Genomic DNA, 25,505 nt, shown 5'->3' on the forward strand with positions numbered 1-25,505 from the left:
TGATAACAGGATGCAACTGGTCAAAATAAACTGTTTTCCTTGAAATCTGAAATCCTAGACATTTGTCAACTCTGCTTTTATAGGAAACAAATGGTAACAACAAAGAGAAAAGGAGGAGAGGATGAGAAAAAAAAGAAAAAACCCCATGGTTCTATAAAGTATGAATTTTTGAGTTAGTAAAAAGTATTTTAGAAAATAATTACTTTGAGAAAATGCTCAAGCTATTAAAATAATAATAATAATAAAAGAACTGTTGAGTTAGAGAAGTCTTTATTATCATGGATCACACAGTTACTCAGTGGCAGAGTTGGAATTAGAATCCAGGGTGTCTGGATACCTAGATCAAGGCTTTTTCCTCTGGGTCAGCCCCACTAAATAAAAGTGAGGAGTATTTGTTCTGAAGAAAATGAAAAACCCTCCTTTCTAGAGCTCTAATACAGCCCAGGTCTCCTTGGCACAAACTGCCCAGTTTAAACTTGAAACTCCAAAGCTTGAAAAGAGCATGTAGGGCAGATCTAGAAATTGGGGGAGAAGCTAGGGAACTTTTGTGTGCCTTGAACTGTCCTGATTTCATACATGTATAACTCATCTCTAAAGCAGGACAGCGAGGGCTGTGCCATCCTTTTTCACCCTTCATAAATCTTTCATGGAGCTGAGTATCTGTCAGGAGATTAATTAAGGCCTCTGAATGACTGCAGACAGCTTACATCTGCACAGCATTAAGCAATGTTTGAAAACAATTCCTGAGCACTGCAGGGGTTTGCTTCTGTCTCAGTTATCTGTTGCTGTATAATAAATCATCCCCAGGGACTTCCCTGGCGGTCCAGTGGTTAAGACTTCGCCTTCCAGTGCAGGGGGTGAGGGTTTGATCCCTGGTTGGGGAGCTAGGATCCCACATGCCTCGCCGCCCAAAAATCATGGCATAAAACAGAAGCAATATTGTAACAAATTCAATAAAGACTTTTAAAACAGTCCACATCAAAAAAAAAAAATCTTAAAAAAAAATCATCCTCAAACTTTGTGGCTTAAAACAAGTTTATTATTTCTCATGATTCTGTGGGTTGACTGGGCTCAGTGGGGGTGGGGTGGCTTCCTCTTCCCCCTGGTATAGGATGAGGTCACACATGTGGCTGTATTCGACTGCGAGACAGGCTGAAGCTGAAACACCCAAGATGGCCTTTCATCCTCTGGAGCTCCTCTTTGCTTTGCCTCTAATCATTCCCAGTCTAACAGCCCTGCCCAAACTCCTGATCCACAGAACAGTGAGAAATAATAAACTGTTGTTTTAAGCCACTAAGTCTTAGGGTGATTTGTTATGCAGCAATAAATAAGACACTTCCCCACTCCCCCTTCCTTCTTTTCCGTTTTCCTTCCTACCCATTCAACTCTAAGGACAGTGTCTTAGTGCTGTATCTCCTCTACCACGTTTGCAAAAGACTCAGCTTTTAATCCTATCTACCTCAATTTATAGATTGTAGTAAAATCAATCAACACTGCTTATTTTATCTTTTAAAAAGGTGCCTGTGGGGCCTGTTTAGGTAAATGGAAAGTTGGTATCACAAGATTACACAGAAAAGGGTAGGCAGGAGTATGCTAACTTTCTGTAGCATTTGTAGATTTCCGTACCATATCACTCTGCAGTGACTCCATGGTTTTCTTGTGTTCGTCCACAGTCTTCTGTATTGCCTCCACAGCAAGATGGACGCTGTTTAAAGTATTGCCAATGGAAGCAACACTCTGAACAGAAACATGTAGTAGGGTCAGTGTTTTTTCCTTTTTAAAATTTTTTAATAACTTTATTAAGATATAACTGAGAAACAATAAACTGCACGTATTTAAAATGTATAACTCGGTAAGTTTTTACATATATATACATACATATATATATATATATATATATATACACACACACCTGTGAAACCATTACCACAATCAAGATAATAAACATCCATCACCTCCAAGTTCCCTCACGCCTCCTTGTAATTCTTCCCTCCCTGTTCCCAGGCAACCACTGATTCACTTTCTATCACTATATATATGTGTGTCACTATCTATCTATCTAGCCATACACTTACATATATCAGTTTGCATTTCCTAGAATTTTACATGAATAGAACAGTGAGTGAGCACGTACTTTTTTTTTTGGTACGGCTTCTTTCATGCAGCATAATTATTCTGAGATTTATGCACGTTGTAGCTACTCAGCATGTTGTGGAGTAGCATTCCATTCTACAGATACATCCCCTTGACCTGTTGATGGTGTTTTAGATTTTAGGTTGTTTTCAACATTTGACTATTACAAATAAAGCTGCTATGAACATTAACGTACAAGCCCTCATGTGGGCATATGCTTTCATTTCCCTTCATCATAAGCTTTCTTGTTATCACAACTCCTAGGAGGTGAGTGGCTGATCACATGGTAGACGTAGGCTTAACTTTTGTACTCCATCTCCTCATCAATACTGGTATCCTCAATCTGTTCCATGTTAGTCATTCTAGTGGGAGTGTAGTGGTATAGCATTGTGATTTTACTTAAACACTGACCTAATGGAGGATTATTTCAAGTATCTTCGAACTATGAACTCCATGTAGTTTATACTGACACAATTAACCAGAAAGTACACATACACACACACATAATTTTCATAGAGGAAAGCCAGATCTTTCCTTAAAAACAAAACAAAACAAACAAAACAAAACCCCCCCAAAAAAACTAGATTATAAATCTGGGATCTGTAGGTAAAGTTCTCCCACAAACTGCCTCTATGAAGCCCTGCAGGCAGATAGTCAGAGCTATCATTGTAGACTGCCACTCTCAGGAGCAAATGATGACTTTTGAGTGAAAATGGGTGGAACCATTTTTGGCCTTGGAAAACCCAGCATTGCAGAGATGAAGGGAAAATTCCATTTGGCAGCATGTGTTCTTCTGCTTTAGAATCCCATCAGTAACTACTGAGTAGAGTTAGATATGGCTAGTAGCTTACTTGCTTTCATTAGGTCCAAGGAGCCCAAGTGGACTGCAGACTTAGGAATATAATTCAGAAATGATCTTTTAAAACAGCCTTGTCCTACAGGAACATCTAAAAGAGTGTTACTAATTTGATAGGTTTTGGTCTTTCATTAAGATATACTGATAATTTTATAGTGTCCCATTAGTATTTTTAACCAAGGGTGTTTTATTATACTGATAGCCAAGAATCCAAGAGAAAAAGAAATGATATTTTCAACATTAAAAAAAAATTACATGAGATACATTGAAGTTAGGTTTTTTGAGATGACTTACCACTTCAAAACTGAGCCACCTGTAATAAAAGTAGTGCCTGACATTATAAATGCACAGATTTGCAAAGAGACAACATACTGGGTAGAAGTCTCTAAGCTGGGATTTTGTCTATGTAAGGTCTGTTGTTACAGCAGCTACAAGCATTCAAAGACATCCACTGTTAGAGAATCTTCACTGGCTGGATGCATGAACCCATCAGGACGCAAGAAGATAGTAAGCTCTTGTTTAAGTTTTTTTTTTAAGGAAGCAGCTGACAGAGCCATGTGAACTCTAGAGCAAAACCCTGAAACTAGTATTTTCACCAACTGCAAAGTGCCTGGCACATACTGGAGGAAGCCCCACAAATGTTTGTTGAATTAACGAATGCAAGAATAAACCAATTTCCTTTTTGAATGCAAGACTGCCAGGGTTGCTTCTGTATTAAAGGCTACAGAGGCCTACCTTTTTCCCCACTTGACCCTCGGGAATAATGGCAAAAACAGTCTGGTCTCATCAAAGTTGTCCCTACTTTTTTTTTAAGTTGTAAGCAGATGACCATATTGGACAAACAGCAGACTATAGAGACCGAGCACACACAGGTGGTGTGGCTATAAAATAACAAGTTTTGTTTCTGGCTTAGGAATTTCTCACTCCTTTGAGGAAACAATTTGTATGTTTATAGAGCCTGGTATATAATCAAATCAAACTCAGCACACACTGACTTTTAAAAGCCAAAGATTCTAGATTTGATACCCATTGTTTGGGGTTCCCTGCTCCAGAATCCTTCTTCCACTTCCTGCTACAGGGCCTCATGTTGCTTGTGTGCCTATTAAGCACACTCTTTTCCTTCCATTCCCTACCCACTCTCCCCACCCAGCTCTAAAGATCCCAACATATTCTTCATCTGGTTGGTTACTGCCTCCTGCTCTAGGCTGAATCCTAGGGATCAAGTAAATAGAAATTCTAAAGTAATGTTTGCCTAGGCCCTAGAGTCTAGGGCATATACCTAAGAGTGATTTGCTTAGAGGGTGTGTCTCTCTACCTTTATAAAATAATATATTATTGTTTTCCAGAATGCTTCTTACCAATTTATACTCCCAGCAGGAGTGTTTGGAAGTTTCCCTCTATCCACATCCTTGACAGTATTTATCACATCCTGAATTTTTATTTTGCACTTCCCCAAATTATCCTTAAAAAACAAAACCAACGAAAACAAACAAAAAAATCCCCTCTCTTTCTCAATCATGGAAAATAATAGCAACTTAGAGCAACCCTCATGTACAATTGCTCTGCTTTCATAAAGACGTTGTGGATGATGAACTGAAACAGGCAAGTAATGAAAAGCAAACCCACACATGTTAACACAAGAGTCCCAGCAAAGCAATCCTGGGACTTGGAAAGCCAAATAAAAAGGTGTGAATCTATATAAACCATAGCTAAAACCACCTGTTGCAAATTAAAGGCCCAACCAACCAGACCAAAGCAGAGATGTCTTGAACTCTATTACTGTCCCCTTGGAGTAGCTGATTTCAAATGCCAGCCTTTCAAAGAGAATTTGTAAGAAGACAGAATTACAGTAGGTTAATTTCAGTGCCCATACACAGCACTTACCTTCTGAAGTCCCTCTACAGTGGCAGGCAGGCTAATTAAGTCTGCAGCTGACTTGACATTGGCTTTGAGGTGGTTTACTGCAGAAGTCAGCAGAGAAATCTGAAAGGAAATGAGTAATAAACAATGAAAACAGAACTTGTAGAACAATGCTCCCTTCACACACTCTACAGCTGATGGTGATGTCAAGCACCTTTGGGCATCATGCGATTCTGTGATCCAGACGTTCTGGCCGGTCAGGTCACAGGAGTAGAAGAACTCCGCAGAGTACCTTGGATAGACTTGAGATGTGGGAGGAAGCAATAACACCCCTTCTCTCCCTGCCCAGTTTAAATACCAGTGCCAAGGAGGGAAAGGCAGGCATTATTCTTTACCCCACTCCTGGCAGCTACAAGATGCAAAAATCTTAAATTACCCAAAAGATGCAGTAATTACAACACAATCCTTCAACAACTGGACAGGAAGAAAGCTAATGATCAAGGACCTCTGAAAGGTTTTATTTTGGTAAAAAATACCCCTCAGTTATTTGCTGAACTTTTGTTTCTGCCCAAGTGGGAACATATATTATAAAGTAAAAGCCCAACATCACAATATACAGTTGACAGCAACTGAACCCTGACAACTTGAATGGCACTTTCAACTACTTGGGGATTTAGTTTTGGTTTAACAATGTGATTAATATTTCAAACTCAATAGCTCAACCAAAGCACTACTTTGTACCCTGAAGGGGCTCAATAAATACCCACTGACCTGCTGGCTGACTGATATACTGAATGTATTAAAATAGGAATTGAATCAAAATAAAAAGTATCTTCCCTTCTGCTATTTATAGGTAAAATTCTAAATAGCTGGACTTCTCTCTAGAATGAGGACTGGCGGAACCTGTGTAATACTCAGTTTCAGGTTGCAGAGATCATATTCTAAATACCTTGCAATGTGGCTCAAAACTTGGTTCCACACTGCTTTCCTGTCCCAAGTTCTAGGATGAGGACACAGATCTACCAATAGCAATTATATTCAGAATGGCCTCACAGAGTAACCATGAAAGTTTCTGGGCACTTGTAACATGCCTAACCCTGTGGTAGGCATCAGATGGATACAAGACAAAGTAGACCTGACCCCTTATTCTTTTCTTCAACAAATGTCTGGCACCTTCTCTGTACCCAGAACTGTGGAGAAAGTGGCAAATAAGACCATGAGGTTTTGCTTTCATGGAGCTTACATCCTGGTAGGAGGTGACAGAAGAACAAAGAAGCGAAGTATTAGATAGTAATAAGTACTGTGTACAGTATTTAAGGAGAGCTCCTGGAGTGAGCCCCAGCGTGTTCTGAACAAGGGAGTGCAGTGAGGAGCCTTGGAACTCTTCTCCCTCTTTCCTTTTAGGAGGGATGTGTTCAGGGGCGTCAGACCATTTTCCTTTCATTCACCCACTCATTCATTCCTGCAACAAATATCTATTAAGCCCTATTTTATTCCAGTGGTGAACAACACAGATGTCAGTGATCTTTGGTGTTTACATTTTAGTACAAAGAGACAGACAATTTGATATAAGAAAAATTAGATAGCGGGATACATTAGAGGAAAATGAAAATAAGGTGACTTCTGTTTACAATAGCCAGGACATGGAAGCAACCTAAATGTCCATCAACAGATGAATGGATAAAGAAGATGTGGCACATATATACAATGGAATATTACTCAGCCATAAAAAGGAACGAAATTGAGTTACTTGTAGTGAGGTGGATGTACCTAGAATCTGTCATACAGAGTGAAGTAAGTCAGAAAGAGAAAAACAAATACTGTATGCTAACACATATATAAGGAATTTTAAAAAGCGGTACTGATGAACCTAGTGGAAGGGCAGGAACAAAGACACAGAGGTAGAAAACGGACTTGAGGGCATGGGGAAGAAGGGGAAACTGATATGAAGTGAGAGAGTAGCATTGACATACATACCCTACCAAATGTAAAATGGATGGAAGCTGCTGCATAGCACAGGGAGATCAGCTTGCCGCTTTGTGACGACCCACAGGGATGGGATAGGGAAGGTGGGAGGGAGGCTCAAGAAGGAGGGGATATGGGGATACATGTATACATACAGCTGATTCACTTTGTTGTACAGTAGAAACTAACACAACATTGTAAAGCATTTATACTCCAATAAAGATGTGAAAAAAAAAATAAGGTGACAATGAGTGACTGGGTAGCTACTTTAGATTGGACTGCCAGAGAGGGCCTCTATTAGAAGATGAAATTTAAACTGAGATCTAAATAATAGGAATTAACCAGAGAGAGAGATAAAAAGAAGTACATTTCAGGGCAGAGGGAATTGCTAGGGCAAAGGTCCCAGTGTGGGGAAGAGCTCAGCGTATTTGAAGAATAGAAAGAAGGCCTGGGGGGCAGGAGCAAAATGTGAGTGAGAAAAGGAGAGGGAGAGGGGGAGGGGAAGAGAGAGGAGGAGGGAGAGGCAGAGGGAGGGAGGGAGAGGGGGAGGGGAAGAGAGAGGAGGAGGGAGAGGGAGGGAGGGAGAGGGAGAGGTAGAAGTAGATAGGTAACATTAAAGAAACAAGTACTAAATGTGATACTGAATACAGTCTAAGAAAATATTAGTGCAGGTTGAAAGGGACAGGCTTCACTGAAGCAGGACTCAAATCAGACTCTGATAGAGAAGTAAGAGTTTTATATATAGAAATAAATCAGCTATCCTTTCTAGGTTAGAAGGGTGAGTGTGGCATCAGGGAATAGGTAGGGAGCAATAGCAAGAATAGGCCCAGGAATACTTTTCCTTCATAGTATTTCTCAGAGCGACAATGATTTATTTATGTGTGTGATTTTAAATTAAGGTTTCTCTCCTCCACTACTAGACTGTAAGCTCCATGTCATCAAGGACCATGTCTGTTTTATTTTCCATAATACGCCTGACACAAAGACAGGCATTCAATAAGCATCTACCAAATGAATGAATGGCTAAGAATGAACACTCTGTGTCTGGGATGGATGCTGAGAAGGGTAGACCAAGCAGAGTATGGGGTAGAGTCTAGGAAGTAGGAGATAAGGCTACATAAGTGTGAACTCATTTTCCTCACTGGTAGCACGGTATAACAACAACCATCTCATAGGGACATGTGATGGTTTTAAAATATGTCCACAAAATCTTTGATAGTCCTCCCTTCAAGAGGTGGACACTAATTCCCTTTCCTTTGAGCGTGGCCTGCACTGAGTGTCTCACTTTTGGCCCACAGAATAAAGTGCAAGTGACAACGGGCAACTTTGAAAACTAGGTCATAAAAAAGCACTGTCTTCCTTTTTGCTCTCTTTTGGATCACTCACTCTGGATAAACCGGCTGCCATGTTGTGATAACACTCAAGCAGCCCCATGGAGAAGCCATGGTGGGACAAACTGAGACCTCCTGCCAACAGTCATATGAGTGAGGATGCTTCAGTCCCAGTCAAGCCTTCAGATATGCAGCCCTGGCTGTATATCTTAGTTGCAACCTTAGAGAGATCCTAGCCAGAACAACTCAACTAAGCTGCTTCCAAATTTCTGACCCAGAAAACCTGTGAGATAATAAATGTTTGTTGTTTTAAGTCATTAAGCTTTGGGACAAACGTAACACAGCAACAGATGACTAATACAGGCTATGAGCCTTAAATGAGATACATATCTAGAGCTCTCAGCACAGTACCTGATACAAACAAAATACCAAGTAAGTGTTAGCTCTTTAATAATGAAATTTAATAAGCACTTAAACATGCAATTCTCCATAAGTGCTCCAAAATACTCAGACTAATCTTCAACATTCCAACTCTATCCATTTAAAAATAAAATGGGTGAGAAACTTCAGCTCCAGAGAGATACTCTCAGCAAACTATAAACCTCTTAAGAGCAGCAGTTACATCAAGGAGGTTTTAACACATGCCCTTAAAAAGATAAGAGTAACACTGAGGTTTGAAAAGCACATACGGAAATAGGTATTCTCATGCACTGTTAATGGAAATGTAAATTGGAGACTTGTTAGATGGTTATCTAGGATTATCTGTCACAATTTGAAACGTTTACACCCTTTAATTCAGCAATTTCATTTCTGGAAATCTATCCTAAAGGTTACTTGTTTAATCAAAAAGAATAAAATACCTAGGAATAAATCTCACTAAGGAGGTAAAAGACCTGTACTTGGAAAACTGTAAGACCCTGATGAAAGAAACTGAAGATGACACAAACAGATGGAAAGATAGATCGTGATCATGGATTGGAAAAATTATTCTTAAAATGAGACCATACTGCCCAAGGTAATCTACAGATTCAATGCAATCCATATCAAAATACCAATGGCATTTTTCACAGAACTAGAACAAATAATTCTAAAATTTGTATGGAAACACAGAAGACTCTAAATGGCTAAAATGATCTTGAGAAAGAACAAAACTACAGGTATCATGCTCCCTGATTTCAAACTATACTATAAAGCTACAGTAATCAAAACAGTATGGGACTGGCACAAAAACAGACACATAGATCAATGGAACAGAATAGAGAGCCCAGAAATGAACCCACACTTATCTGGGCAATTAATCTACAACAAATAAGGCAAGACTATACAATGGGGAAAAGACAGCCTCTTTGATAATTGGTGCTGGGAAAACTGGACAGCTACGTGAAAAAGAATTGAACTGGACTACTCTCTCATACCATGAACAAAAATAAATTCAAAATGGATTAAAGACTCAAATGTAAAGACTTGAAACCATAAGACTTCTACAAGAAAACACAGGTAGTAAGCTCTTTGACACTGGTCTTATTAATACTTTTTTGAATATGTCTCCTTAGGCAAGAGAAACAAAAGCAAAAGAAACAAATGGGATTTCATCAAACTAAAGTGCTTTTACACAGTGAAGGAAACTGTCAACCAAACAAAAAGGGATCCCACTGAATGGGAGAAGATATTTGCAAATGATATATCTGACGAGGGGTTAATAATCAAAAATATACAAAGAGTTCATACAACAACATCTAAAAAACAAACAACCCAATTAAAAAATGGGCAGAGGATCCGAACAGACTTTTTTCCAAAGAAGGCAGGCACATAAAAAGATGTTCAACATCACTAATAATGAGGGAAATGCAAATGAAAACCACAATGAGATATTGCCGCATACCTGTCAGAATGGCTACTATCAGAAAGACAACAAATAACAAGTATTGGCAAGGACGTGGAGAAAAGGGAACCCTCTTGCACTGGGAATGTAAATTGGTGCAGCCGCTATGGAAAACAGTAGGGACATTTCTCAAAAAAATAAAGAACAGAACTACCATATGATTCAGCAGTTCCATTCCTGGGTATTTATCCAAAGAAAATGAAAACACTAATTAGAAAAGATATATACACCTTTATGTTCATTGTAGCATTATTTACTATAGAAAAGATATGGAAGCAACCTAAGTGCCCATCAATAGATAAATGGATAAAGAAGTTGTGGTGTGTATGATACACACACACACAGACACACACACACACACACACACACACACACACACACACACAATGGAATATTACTCAGCCATAAAAAAGAATAAAATCTTGCCATCTGTGACAACACGGATGGACCCAAAAGATGTTATGCTATGTGAAATAAGTCAGACAGAGAAAGACAAATACTGTATGATATCACGTATATGTGGAATCTAAGAAACAAATGAACAAACATAACAAAAGGGAAACAGTTACAGATACAGAGAACAAACAGGTGTTTGCCAGAGGGGAGGAGGCGTGGGGGAAGGAAAGAACTAAGTGAGGGAGATTATGAGGTACAAACTTCCAGGTGAAAAATAAATGAGTCACAGGCATGAAATGCACAGTGCTGGGAATGCAATTAATAACTATGTATTATCTTTATATGGTGGCATAAGTAACTAGACTTATTGTGGTGATCATTTTGAAATGTATATAAATATCAAATCACTATGTTGTATAACAGAAACTAACAGTATTATAGGTCAATTATAGTTCAAAAACAAACAGACTCATAAAAAGAGACCAAATTTGTGGTTGGTTACCAGAGGTGGGGTGGGGGGGAATTGTGAGGGGAGAGGGAGTGGGAGGAAGGTGGTCAAAAGGTACAAACTTCTTGTTATAAGATAAATAAGTACTAGGGATGTGATGTACAACATTATAAACATAATTAACACTGCTGTACATTATATATGAAAGTTAAGAGAGTAAATCCTAAGAGTTCTCATCACAAGGACAAATATATATATTTTTTCTACATCTTTAATTCTGTATCTATATGAGATGATGGATGTTCAGTAAATGTACTGTGATAATCATTTTATGATGTATGTAAGTCAAATCATTATGCTGTACACCTCAAACTTATACAGTGCTGTATATCAATTATATCTCAATAAAACTGAAAGAAAACAAATTAAAAAAAGATTACTTTATGCTCACCAGCATAGAGATGTACGCTCAAGACTATTCACTGCTTTCTTATTTGTAACAGCAAAACTCTAGAAACATCTAAATGTCTAACACTAAGGGTGTAGATATATTGAGTAAACAGAGAAAGCTGTAGAATATATACCTAATGACTCCATTTATTCACACACACGCGTGTGCATGTGCACACGCTAACCTAAAAGCTAATTCATATTAAAAGCTATTACAATTCTGTAAATGCATATAAAGGGGACTGTAAGAATGCAGCCCAGACCATTGACAGCGAAGAACTATGGGGACAGGGAATGTGTGTTATGTGTGTGTATCTGTGTGTGATGGGGGCACATACAGAGGTGGGGTTGAAGGGGAGTTTTCGTAAGAGTTCTATGTGTATTTTACTATTAAATCTTATATAAGAATACATTCACATATTACTCATGAAATTTTAAAGACAAAAGGTGGGAAAGAAATATACACATAGGAAAACACATCACAAAGCTTTGGAAGGGGTGTGACAGATTTCCTTGGCTGGCCCTTTCCCCATGCCCTCCACTGGGCCTTCGAAGACTATCTTAACATGCTCAATCATAAAGTACTTGGAAGGGGTCTCCCCCATGTGTGTTTTACTCAGCCCCAAATCATGTACACAACTGGCTCTACACCAACTTGATGGGCAAGGATATGATTATTCCAAATGACCTATCAATTGTGTGGTTCCCTTTTTTTCACCTGAGGGAACAACTCCTTCCACTGACAACTGGCCAGATCTTAAAGGGACAACAAGCTGTGTTCTAGGTGGAACAATCTGGGTAGAAACTACTCTCCCAGGTACGGCTCTATCCTGAGGCTGTGGCAGAGCCTGATGCTAGTCACAGGTATCTCAAGAATGGCAATGGCTTCACGAATGGCCAGTGTGGCTGGTTGACAGCTATCATTTCACCCAAAACCAGAGGAGCAGCCTGAAAGCCGAGGCAATGTAAGGTGAGGTGCTGTTCCACTTCTCCCCATGCCCCAAACGCTCTAGGCCTAGGGTATCAGCTGCCTCACAGAAAGAGTATGCTCTGGAGAGCTGACCACTAGTGCTCCAATTACCAGGCAACACTTAGGACTTCTTACTCACTTATAAGACCTGGACCACACACTGTCAGTAGGACCCAGCTACAGTCCCAGAAACTGCAAAGCTGGATTCCATTTTTCAGCATTCCTCTCTTGGGTGGAATAATGCCCAAATCTGTGGAAAACTACAGCAAAGCTACATGTTTAACTAGAATAGAGAGACAAGGGGCACTCTCCCATTATTGATATCTGGGACTGCTTTGGTCTCTGATAGACACATTCTAGCATAGCATGTCAGAATGGATTCAAGTGTTATAGAACTTATCTCTAAAGTCACACATTGCAATTCAAAGAGTCTAAAAAGTTGAATTAGGTACAAACCATTAAGGAAATATCCCCCACATTCCAGCCAAAAGATGAGTCATGACTTTCATGCATATTACATGACTTTTCATTAGTGAAATTAAAAATAGCTACTGTAGACCATTTTATTAGACCATTTTACACTATAAAGCCTGAAATGCTGCTTTGGGGTTAAAATTAAGTGCTCTTTAAATAGTAAGTAAAAAAGTTACTAAAACAGACAATCATCAATGATGAATGATTATGAGCCCTGACAGGGACTCGACTTCACATCCTTTCAGCTTTATCTACTAAGCACCTACTGTGTCCTTTAGAGGTTATAAAGATGGAAGGCACAGTAGAAAACTGGAAAGAAAACAGGTTCCTACTTGAATATTTTGTTAGAACTGCTACACAGCTGTTGACCTTGGGCAAACTACTTAACCTCATTGAGCCTTAGTTTTTTAATCTATAAAATGGAGACAGCACCTCCTACTTCACAGAGTTATAGAAGCGAAGAAGGAGAAAGGAGATCTCATATGTACTACATCTAATAGGGGCCTGCATAAAGAAGGCATTTAATGAGTGGCAGTTACCATCATCATCAGTACTGTGCTCAAAGCTCAGAACACAATATACAACCTTCTGGTGTAATTAGATGCCTCAGAACGGTAAACTCCATGACTGGCTACTATAAAGAACCCACAGTTTGCCCCAGAGAGAGATGCTAATCGTCTCTCAGTTCTTCATGATGGTTTACTTTCACCTGATGTACTCTCTGGACAAACTGCTCATTTGCTCTGTGAATACAAGCAAGACCACAGTTTATCCTGTTTTTCTTGTAAAAATGGAGTGAATACCTGCTTTTCCCTTATAACTCAGAGTCCAAGGCTAAATGATAACTAGTAAATACTAGGTGCTGCAACCCATCAATTATTTCACGAATACTTTTTAAAAATGAAAGAGAACTGAATAAAAAATAATAAAATATCATAAGGCAGCATTATATTAAGGACAAGTGACTGTTTTCAGAAACTTTTATTTCAGTTACATACATGTATGCATGTGTTTACCAGGTAATGATGGAAAATATTTCTTACTGTGGGTTCCAGGAAAAAGTTTGAAAGCTTCTGCCCCAGGCCACTGATCTCTGGTCGCAAGTGCTGAACCGCCCCACTCCCAAACTACTGCTGAAAGGAGGGGGTAGCTTCAAAAACAATGGCAAGCACTTTATTCTAGCACGGTGCTCTCTGCCCTGGCTGATTCTGAACTTTGTGACTCCACTCTGAGAATAGAATATCCTCTTAGCCACGACAGGGATGACAAAACTATTTTTAAGCACTTTGTGGGTGTACCATTCACTTGGCACTTGAGTTTTCTTCTTGACGCACACGTCTTTCTTAACTAAGCCACAGAAACTGAGAACAGGGGCTATAGTTACCAAGTGGCAACTGCAGCACCTTATTCATATAAGCACAAGGTTTGACTGTTGAATCCTGACAATGCTGCCTCAACATCTTCTGAATATGCTCTTTTCCTCTGGCAGAGTCTCTCTTTCGGAATGAATGTGAGATCTGGCCAATTTAGGGACTGGAAAAGTTTTGGCTCTTGTCCTTCTTGCCTGGTCAAGGTATTTAACCAACTCTGCCATTTCCTCCAATGCTATTCTAGAATAATACTTACCATTAGCTGCTGATAAGTTTTTAGTACAGCATATAGCACTACACCCCAAGGCTGTAAGTTTGTAAACTATATTAAACAAAATAAGCTCTCATTATCTAATAAAAACAATTTTCTTGGGCGTTAGACAACACTGTTTTTTTTTTTTTGCGGTACGCGGACCTCTCACTGTTGTGGCCTCTCCCGTTGCGGAGCACAGGCTCCAGACATGCAGGCTCAGCAGCCATGGCTCACGGGCCCAGCCGCTCCGCGGCATGTGGGATCCTCCCGGACCGGGGCACAAACCCGTGTCCCCTGCATCGGCAGGTGGACTCTCAACCACTGCGCCACCAGGGAAGCCCGACGACACTGTTCTTAAATTTAATACCTACACTGTTCCTTAGGAAAAGTTGATTCAAGAATTTCTAACTTCCTCTAAACTGTTCTACTTGGTAAAACTCTGTTCCTTTGCAGAAAGGGTTAACATTTTAAATATTGGGTAAATGCATAACTATTACCTATCTTACCTGACTTTAATGTGTTGGGATCACAGTATGCAAAGCACCATTTCAAAAAGTAAAACAATCTGAAGTGAGTTCCCTATACTTACAGATACATACTAAACAGACAAAATGAAATATTCATAGCTTACACAGAAATAGAATCACACTTTTGCTACCTGCTTATTCATTTCTGTGATGTTTATCCAGACTTTGTTCAATCCCAGCTCTCCAGATTCAATCTTCTCAAGTTGTTTTTGTTTGCTGAGTAGTTCTTCGTTAAGTTTGGGAATTTCTTGGAATGAGCTTTTCTGATTAGATTCCACTGAAAGCAAAAATAAGAACAATAATAAATAGCCATGAAGTTCCCTCATGGCTCCAAGATGAAAAAATGATCCTACAGCAGGAAAGAAGATAGATTAATGAAAGTTAATTCTGGGACGATAATGACAATTCATATCTATCAACTCCACTATTCCTTTATTTACGTAAATGTATATCTTTAACACTAAAGCTCCATTTAACTGGGGCTATTTCACAACTGGCAATACAACTTTTTAAAGTCAGGTGGCTAAAAATGGTAACAAACAACATCAGCAGAAAGAGTTAGATTTGAATTTCAACTCTGCAACTTACTGGGATTTTGAGCAAACTACTGAAATTTTTTGAGCTTAGTTTCTTCATCTGTAACACAGTGATAATTCTAACCATCCTGTGAAGTATATTTTAAGTGAAAGAATGGCTGTAAAGCACTACACACAGCTGGCCAGGCATACAATACGTGATAAATAAATGTTAAGTACTGACCTGCTCAATTAAGAAGCTTTCTGACTGGTCAATGAAGATTTATAAACCTTACTCCATTAATGCTCAAGGTGACATCCTAAGTTATATCTCTAAATGTTTAAATCTATTTATTTTCTGTCTCAAATTGGTCAAACGCAAGATAGATTCTTACCACCTTTCAAGTACTGTTATGAGAGCGAAGATTTTAAGTCTTTTTCATAAACAGCAAATAGTGTTTTCTTAAATCAACCCAAAAGCTCAAAGTGAAACAGAAGATAAAGGAAAATGTTAGGTGAAGTATAGGGTATTATCTGGCCTTTCTTTTGGGAAACAACATCTCATGGATGGTTTAGAGATTTGCCAGCCTGCAGGTAGTGGCCTGAAAGAGTGCTTTCTCTTCTTTCTTTAGAGTATCCTTTCCTTTTCATGGAAAATAAAATACTGATTGATAGTGGTTGGTCCTCTAGAATAAAACCTATGTCCTTCTTTTAAAGCCACAGACTGCCTGATTAGTTGTCATATGCTTTCTTTAAAACCAAAAATTGGCATAATGGACGGATAAAGAATAATTTACTAAAATGTAAGTTCCCAGACTTTTTTTGTTCATTTCTGTATAGTTGGCATTTAGAATATACCTGGCACACTTCAGGCACTCAGTAAGTATTAAAGACTAAATAAATCTGGCCTTTGCTTATCTCCCAACCATATTTCTCATCACTTTAGCTACCACTTCAATCTACTTTCTAGCCAAGCTGATTTTCCTGACACACCAACCTCTTTAAGCCTCAGTGACTGCGCACACTATTCTCTCTACCTAGATGCCCTTGGCTTGCCCCTTCTTCATTTCTGCCACCTTAGCCTAGTTAATTCCTTTCAAGATTCAGCACAAAGAGCTGGCCCCCACCTTGGACCACCGTTACCTCTTTACCACTCCAAACTCTACTGAGCACTGAACACACTGTGCTATACTTATTTACTTGTCTGTCCCCTCCATCAGACTGACAGAGAGCTGCCTGAGGACAGGTCTTATTGGGTCCTGTATTCCCAGGGCCCAGCACAGTCCCACGTACACAGAAGCATGCAAATGCCTATCCAGTGAAATGACTGTATGGTATGAAATGGAGTTAATGTTATCCTATTAAGTTAAACAAAGAAAACTCAATAAATAAATTCGACAACAAAAAAATCCCCCCAAAAATCCGGGGGTGGCGGTGGTATCCTCACCGTAAGCAAACCCACTACCTGAAAATTCAGAACTATTAAAAGAAATTGATATTTTTATTCACTTTTCAAAAATATGTGAAGGATTTCTTTAAAAGTAGTAGACTTGGCTAAGTGCTTTTAATGTAACATTTGATTTACACAGTTTGCAGGAATACATTCATCTCATATGGTAGGAATATTTTACCAGTCGAAATTAATGTAGCACTTATAGCACCCAACTGAATTTCGTATACATATCCAGTTAGGTTATAAAGAAAAACTTATCCCACACACGTCTGCCATTCTCTGGTGGTAAAACATCCTAAGGCTGGGGGAGAGTCTCTTTTTTTCCTGCAGTCTATATGAATTAAGTAGAGGAGGAAGTAGGACAAACACATAAATAACTTGGATTAAAATTATTAACTAATAAACATGTGAGTCTGACAAGCCCTGAAAACACTCTGGATCCTGAGGATTGTATGAGCTAAGAGGGGATTATATTCATGATCTGATTTGGGGTTTTTTAGGAGAGATAAGACAAGTAAAGGCACTCTGATTACATAAATGGAATGAAGTATAGTAAACAAACAACTTATGATTACTAATTCATGTTCTTTCAACATGGAAAGCAACTTATTTAAAATTTAGTATAGTAATACTCAAAAGAACTGACTTAGCTCTTTTCCTGATCAGGAAATGGAGATTTTTGCCTACACCCTTTAGATACAACATATAATGCCAACGACAATACTTTGTAATTATACATCTTTATAATTTGCAATAAACTTTTATGTAATTACTCATCTTGTGATCAAGCCCCTACTATGTGCCCGGCCCTGTACTTGGCACTAGTGTATACAAAAGACCCTGAAGCTCTCAGTCTGGTGCGGAGCAAGGCGTCGCCCCAGAATTACTATACAGTGTGACAGATGTTATGACAGAGGAATGCCCAAAGTGCTTTCGTAGCACAAATACATCTTTACATATTATGGATGGGAAAATGAGGCTCAGAAAGAATAAGTGACTTGCCTATGTTTCATAGCTAGTAATGAGCAAGTCAGGATTCGACAGTCATACCTTGTGCTTCTAAGACCAATTCTCTTTCTAGTATACTTCAGCTGTCACAGATGCTTATAGCCTAACAAGACCATTTTTAAGTTCTGCACTGAATGACCTAACTGCTACTCTCCCTGTATGACCAGCAATGAAGATGTCTGATTTATCAATACTGTCCTTTTCTTCCAAATTCTTTCCCCTCACTTTAGCCTTGAGTGATAGGGAAGATTGCTTGGGAATAGAATCTTCTTTATAATAACTGTGGAGGTCTTCTGGAGTACCTACTTCTAGAATAATACTGAGCTGAGAGTTTCAGGCCAGCTAGCACTTCAAGCTTAAGGATCAAGTTACTCCTTGGCCTCAAGGGAAAAATACCAAGCCTATCTGCTTTGCTTTCTGTTCCAGATATTTCAGCAATCCTGCCTCCTTTCCTCACAAGAGTCTTGGAAGATAATGAGATAAAGGACAAGGGGCTCTGAATTTTTCAAAAAGGTATTTAAACCAGGTCAGCAGATGGTCTTATTTCCACTGTCCTCTTGAAAAACAAGAAATAAAAATAAACTTATTGAAATATATTGAAAGTAGAAGTATAATTCAAAGGAAGACTATTTAAGTTTAACAAGATTAACCTCATTTAGCCAAGAAAATGGTTTTCACAAAAAAAACTCTTGCCAAGTAGTCCACAATGGTTCAGCCTGCGGATTGATTTATGCCCCAGGCCCTACCCCATCCTCCTTCAGGAAGTCCTGCTTTAGACTGTATAGGTGCTGGTGTATCTGTTGCAGCAAACCAAAGCCCACAGAGCAGCTGGACTGACAATTCCAAATCTGCTTCATTCAACTGGCTGACAAATGCAGTCAGGGTCCCAGGGGAAGGCTGCTCAGTGATAAAAGTAGGTCTCACAGTCCAGGGTACAACTCCTGGCATCTCCTGAATAGAGTATTTCCAGGTATTAACATGTGCTCAGTAAATATTTGTATTAACATGTGCTCAATAAATATCTGTTGCCTGATCGATTGTCAGGTCTATTACATGTATACATTTCAAATATGCATTTTTTTTTTTTTCCCGGTACGCGGGTCTCTCACCGCCGCGGCCTCTCCCATTGCGGAGCACAGGCTCTGGACGCGCAGGCCCAGCGGCCATGGCCCACAGGCCCAGCTGCTCCGCGGCACGTGGGATCCTCCTGGACCGGGGCACGAACCTGTGTTCCCTGCATCAGCAGGTGGACTCTCAACCACTGCGCCACCAGGGAAGCCCAAATATGCATTTCTAAACAAAGAAAATTCCTGAAAATGAAAAGCTCAGCTAAGGTACAAATTACGCTGGTGTTCTAAAAACACAGGCACAGAGCAATCAGAGAAATGAATCCCTGGAAGGCAGAACTGAGCAATGTTTTGAAATGTATAAATAAACAATTGCTATATGTAACCAAAACAAGCTGTAGTACAAATGGAGGAGGCCCAACTAGTTACGGAGAGATGATGGCACAGACAGTTGCCGTCAGTGGTTATTTATAGTTAAAACACTGCTTCTCAGAACCTCATTTCCAAGTTATGATTACTTACCAAGAAAACACTGGCCTTAAAAACACCTTGTAGGTCTTCCCTGGTGGCGCAGTGGTTGAGAGTCTGCCTGCTAATGCAGGGGACACGGGTTCGAGCTCTGGTCTGGGAAAATCCCACATGCTGCGGAGCAACTAGGCCCGTGAGCCACAACTACTGAGCCTGCGCGTCTGGAGCCTGTGCTCCTCAACAAGAGAGAACTCAACAGTGAGAGGTCTGCACATCGCGATGAAGAGTGGCCCCCGCTCGCTGCAACTGGAGAAAGCCCTCGCACAGAAACGAAGACCCAACACAGCCAAAAAAACTAACTAACTAAATAAATTTATAAAAAAAAAACAAAAAAAAACACCTTGTAAATACTGCTAAGGACAACATTCAGGGGAATACAAATACAAATCTCATTCTTAACACTGTACTCTGATCCCACCAACTGATAAAACATATAGGTCAGGATGATCCTGGTAGAGAACTGTGGCCTACCCAATCCCATTCCCTGAATCAGAAGCTCAGAAGAAAAACAAAGTTAGTATTTCAATATATTTTTTTCAAGCAACATCACTAGGAACGTCATTAACATACTCACTAAGGATTAGCTGTCCCTAGGTCAGGTTTGGAACTTAACTAACTGCAGTCAGCAAAGAGAAGCTGGGATGAAGGAAAGCTAGGATGTTGTGATCTCCTATGGCTTAAGAAAGGAAGTAAGGAAACAACTCTAATTTTAGTTCTGGGGCCAGATTTCTTTATGGCTTTGAGAAAGCCTGGTGGTCAGTTTCCTGGTGTGTTAAAGCTGCTAAAGTTAGGGTATTTTTGATTAAGCTGAAACTGCTTCCTTAGCTTAGAAACTTTTTTTAAAAATTAATTTTATTATTTATAATAAAATTCAGATTGTAATTGTAGCTATGCACTAATTGTTAGTTAAAACAAAGACTGAGTAAAGCATCTTTTGGGTATAACTTTACTTTCTTTTTTTTTGTACATTGTTTTTGTTGTTGTTTTTTAAAAACTTTTACTAGCTTTAGAAAATTAACCCTTGAAACCTAGAACTAAACATCTCAGTGTTGCTAAAGGAAGATCTTTAGGTTAAAACAGGTTGAAGCTACCATGCAAACACACCTTTCAGAAAAAGTACTTTGGATGTGCAAAATACAACTTGACAATTTTGAATACATAAAACTCTTCAAGTTTCTTAAACTTTAAAACACTCATGAGACAAATATTTATTTCTGAGTTGGCATACAGTAAGCACTCCATACATGCTGGCTATCATTATTACTGCTCAGTCCTATGTTTCTATAGGTTTTTATTAAGGAGGAAACTGTCTGACAGACACTCCCACATGTTTTCTCAAATGTCCCTGTGAGGAGGAAGGAAACAGCCTAGTGTTGCTATTGCCACTTTATAGTTGGGGAATATGAAGTGGCAACAGGTGGAGATTAACCAAGATTCTAGACTTCTGGATCTTAGCCCTTGCCTTCTGCATTGTAAGTGTTGACTGCAATACCATTATTTCAGATGCTATTTGTCCTAGTGGTGCATAAGCACTGTTCTTTGTTTGTGGATTTAAAAATGAGTAACTGTTACTGCCTTCAAGCTGACAGCTAAGACAGAGTTTAAAAATGCTGACAGGGGCTTCCCTGGCGGCGCAGTGGTTGAGAGTCTGCCTGCTGATGCAGGGGACACGGGTTCGTGCCCCGGTCCGGGAGGATCCCACATGCCGCGGAGCGGCTGGGCCCGTGCGCCATGGCCGCTGAGCCTGCGCGTCCGGAGCCTGTGCTCCGCAACGGGAGAAGGCCACGACAGTGAGAGGCCCGCGTACCGCAAAAAAAAAAAAAAAAAAAAAAAAAAATGCTGACAGGAACATATAATTGCTTCATCAGAGTGAGCAAAAATCTTAATTCAGTGTGGTTCACTTTGTCCTAGAACCTGGAAAAAGAGTCCAAAATTATACTCTGAAAAGGGTGACCACTTACTTGTTCTAAATTTTTCCTTGAGGGCATCCAGATCCTCCTTCAGAGCAACCTGCATCCACACCAAGCCAACGCAGGCCACGACGCAGGCGGCAAGGATGACGAAAGCACAGAGGGGGTAACAGATCCTGCAGCATCGCAAATAGTCTCCCCTGATCGTAAGAACAAATTCAACCAGGAGTACAGAAGAGACTGGAATACAGCTTTATTCAAAATAGCACCTTTCGCTATGCAATTATCATCTCTAATGAATACCAGTTAATTCACCAGGGAACACGGGGGTAACACACTTAAATCTGAACAGCAGGTTGAATATGTCTAAATAATATGACCTATAAAGAGTTCATCTATAGGGGACAAAGGTTTCAAACTTCACGTGAAACAGAGGGAGTTCCTGTGAGCTACAGGAAGCACCTGTGGGCACTGCAGTTCACTGCCATCATCAATTCATCATCAGTTTCTTTGGAAACTGGCTCAGGTTAGGGAAGTGTAAAGACAAGAGCTTCTCTGCCATTCCATCACTGTACTGTAATTCACTTATCTATTTCTCTCTCTTAAATACATACTCACTCCAGAGGACCTCGTTTCAGTTTACTGAAGCTTTATAAACTTTTGAGTGAGTTTTACTCCAAATGGAATGAAAAAAAGTAGACAGTAGGTTTAAGTGGACACCTGGTACACTCCAGCTTATTGGCTCAGAAAGAAGAGAAACATAGAAAGGGGTCAGATTTCACACCAAACTTCAACCAGCACTCAAGGTCTAAACTAACCCAATAGGATAACTATTCCAGTTAACTATTCCACTTCATCAGATCTTCACAGCCCAAACCTAGGATTACCCTGAACTACCTCACCTGGCAAAGAAACCAATCTCTTCCTTTAACATAAAAGGACACAGACATTCTAAACAAACCTCAAAGGATTCAATCTCTTTTCTTTTAGCATCCCAACCTTTTGCCTAGCTCTTGCTTCCACAACCTCAGCAGCGTACTCTTCTTTTAACGTGCTCCTTAAGAGAGTCCAAGGGCACCTTCAAGGTTCCCTTCAGCCCTTTCCTAGCGTAACCCCCAATTCGCAATGTCTTTGTGCTCACTACTGGATTTGTCTAGTGGCTGCACCATCTAAAAGTGGTTTGAAAAAACCTGCTTCTTCTTTTTGTTTCCCACCTGTCATTTCTCTCAAGGCTCTTGCGTTTTACAGAATGTCCCTCACCATATTCCCCCATCACCAAGATTCAGACCCATCATGAGTGCAAAAAAAACAGAAACAAAAAAACCCTCAACAACATCCCCTCCGAAAACAACAACCAAAAAAATCCAACCAACCTAACAAAAAAACCTGCAGTCCTAAGGTCCCTGTCTCTCCTATACTTAACAAAAGGTCTAGTCCCCCAAATTTCTCTGTTCTTAGTTCCCTATTCTTAGCTTCTTTGCTACTCCCGCCTTGGTCTCTCTGGGCTCTTAGCACATTCCCCAAGTCCACCCTTCCACCCTAGATTCAGAGCTCTTCTTTGTATACTCAGAGATAGATCTCTAATTTATCCTTCATTCAGAAACTGAACTCATCTTCTCCCTAACATTCTTCCTCCCTCTGTGCCTTCCAAGGTCTACACACTTTTTTCTTCCTAAGAACTCCCTTCTCCTTCCCTTTAATTTGCCTCCTTGGTAGTGCAAGGAGATGCCTTTTCCCCATCCCACCCCTGAGTACTGCATTACTCACTTGACAAAGCGAGAACGATTTCCAGCTACACCAAATTCCTCTTCCTCCTCTGAGCTGGACTCAGAGTCTGAGTCAGGAGGCTCGGTGCGAAGCAGGCGGTGGCCTGAGCCTTTCTTGGGCTTCTTTCTCCGGCTGTCCCCAGCCAAGCCGATCAGTGCATTGAGCTCTTTGCGCTTTTTCATCTTCTTGTGTGGGGTAAGTGGAGCACCCACTCCTGAGCTGCCAGGTTCGTACCCGACGCCCAGTTCTCTCGAGGCCTTGGAGCTGCCTTCCAGGGTGAGGAATCCTGGGCCAGAGCCCCTCTGGTCAGTCCCACCCAGGAGTGGGACTGACCAGATCCGCTGGGGGCTGGAGATTGGAGCCCAGAGGAAACTGTAACTCAGATGGGTAGGGGAAGTCACATAAAGGCCAGGGAGCTGGTGATCCAAATGGATAAAGCCCTAGGCATGCACTGTCAGTTACCGAAGGGGGTGTTGGACTGGAGGAGGGGGGAACTTTTGTCTCCCAAAGAGAATAAGAAGTCAAGTCAAGAGACTCTCAGACCTGGTCAGTATATAGTATTTCTAAAGGTGCTCCAGGAGCTGGGGAAGGACACAGATGGGTGTTTTGGACTTCCAGGGTAGAATTTCCAATGCAGAGAAAAAAAGAAACTTGCTCTGCAATGGGAGCAGAGGGGGAGATGCAGAGCGAGACGATGGGAAGGCGCTGTTCCCTCCCTAGCTGGCAGCTGGAGGGGGCTCCCAGCCGCTACAACCCCGACAGAGAAAATGCCCGAGTCTGAGATGATCACCGTCCTCCGGCCTGAGTTTGAAGGAAGCCAGAGGCCGAGGAAGACCCAGAGCCCGGCCTGGAGGGCTTGGCCTGAGAGGAGCCAGTCCCGCGCCTGGGGAGACCCCAGCCCTGCTGTCTGGGCCTGGGGGCGCGGTGAGGAGGGCGACGGCGGCTCAGCCCACCTGAAGAGCTCCCACCCAGAGTTCGAGGTGTTCCGGCACGGGCGACCCTCGGCAACTCACACGCGCCGCCTCCACTCCAGCCGCGACTCCGGCCCCCGCTCCGGCTGCGGCCGCCCCTGCTCCCGACTCGCTGGTGGCTGCGGCGGCGGCGGCGGCGGCCGCGGGCTCCAGACCCGGGCCATCGCTCCAGCCCCAACTCACTTCCCTTTGGCAGCGACCGCCGACACCGCTTGCCAGTAAGGCGCGATCCCATTGGCCTCCCATCTGGTGACGTCATGCGAGGGGCGATGGGGAGGCGGGGTGTTAAAGGATGCAGGCTCAAGCGAGGGCAGGTCCCGCCTGCCAGTCGAGGAGGCCCCGCCCCCAGGAGGGTCTGGGACCTGTAGCTCACCTGACAAGGGCGAGTTTCCTTCCTTGAGGAGCAGGGATGGGCCAGGCAAAGCATCCAGCTGCTCGACCGGCTTGGGAAGTTCATCAGCCGCCCGGGCCCCCCCAGTTGTGACTAACCCAGGCTAGAGGCTCCAACCCTCTGACTCTCATGCTGTTTATTAAAGGTTTAGGCCTGTTACAGATTAATGACCCGGTTGAACACGTTCATTCATTCATTCCGTAAATATTTACTGAGAAATTACCATATGTCAGGAGCAGTTCTACCGCTGAGGATTGAGCAATAAACAAGATAACCACTATCCCTGCCTTCCTGCATAGGGTTGCCCAATTTAGCAAATAAAAATACAGGACACTCAGTAACGTTTGAATTTCAGGTAAACAACGAATATTTTTTTGGTATAAGTATATCCCATGCAACGTCTGGGACATCTTCATACTTTTAAAAGTTAATTCTATTTTACCTGAAATTACTTTTAACTGGGTGTCCTGTGTTTTATCTGCCAACTGTTTTCCTGCAGCTTATACTCGAGTGGGAAGACAGCAATAACATATAAAATGTCAGGAGATGATAAATATTATGAGGAAAACTGAAATATGATAAGGGGACAGGGAGTGCCTCTGTGATAGGGGGACCTTTGGCTAGAGATTGGGAGGCAGTGAGGGAGTGAGCTGTGCAAGTGGCCAAGCGGAAGGAGTGACCTGGAAGACCTGCTGTGGCTGGACCTGAAGAGCAAGAGGAGAGTGGTAGAAAATGAGGTCAGACAAGCATCAGGGGCAGATCTTTTTTTTTTTTTTTTAATTTTATTTATTTATGGTTGTGTTGGGTCTTCGTTTCTGTGCAAGGGCTTTCTCTAGTTGTGGCAAGTGGGGGCCATTCTTCATCGCTGTGCGCAGGCCTCTCACTATTGCGGCCTCTCGTTGTGGAGCACAGGCTCTAGAACGCAGGCTCAGTAATTGTGGCTCACGGGCCCAGTTGCTCCACGGCATGTGGGATTTTCC

At 41.2% G+C, this 25,505-nt stretch overlaps 1 protein-coding gene across 2 annotated transcripts in view; it reads right to left on the reverse strand.

The window, feature by feature from the left end:
* Positions 1–24,354, reverse strand: part of EFCAB14 (EF-hand calcium binding domain 14) — a 37,770-nt gene extending 13,416 nt beyond the window's left edge. The window contains exons 1-5 of one of the 2 annotated variants that reach the window (XM_032627397.1): positions 23,164–24,354; positions 21,448–21,596; positions 15,047–15,192; positions 4,874–4,972; positions 1,627–1,737 (exon numbers count right to left, since the gene is read on the reverse strand). In XM_032627397.1, the coding sequence (XP_032483288.1) occupies positions 1,627–1,737; positions 4,874–4,972; positions 15,047–15,192; positions 21,448–21,596; positions 23,164–23,345 (687 nt within the window). In that variant the 5' untranslated portion in view covers positions 23,346–24,354. The remainder of the gene's footprint in view (positions 1–1,626; positions 1,738–4,873; positions 4,973–15,046; positions 15,193–21,447; positions 21,597–23,163) is intronic. The other variant, XM_032627407.1, reaches the window with a different exon arrangement.
* Between the last annotated feature and the right edge of the window lie 1,151 nt (positions 24,355–25,505).

The sequence above is a fragment of the Phocoena sinus genome, chromosome 1 (assembly GCF_008692025.1).
Source record: "Phocoena sinus isolate mPhoSin1 chromosome 1, mPhoSin1.pri, whole genome shotgun sequence".
In the NCBI taxonomy this organism is placed as follows: Eukaryota; Metazoa; Chordata; class Mammalia; order Artiodactyla; family Phocoenidae; genus Phocoena; species Phocoena sinus.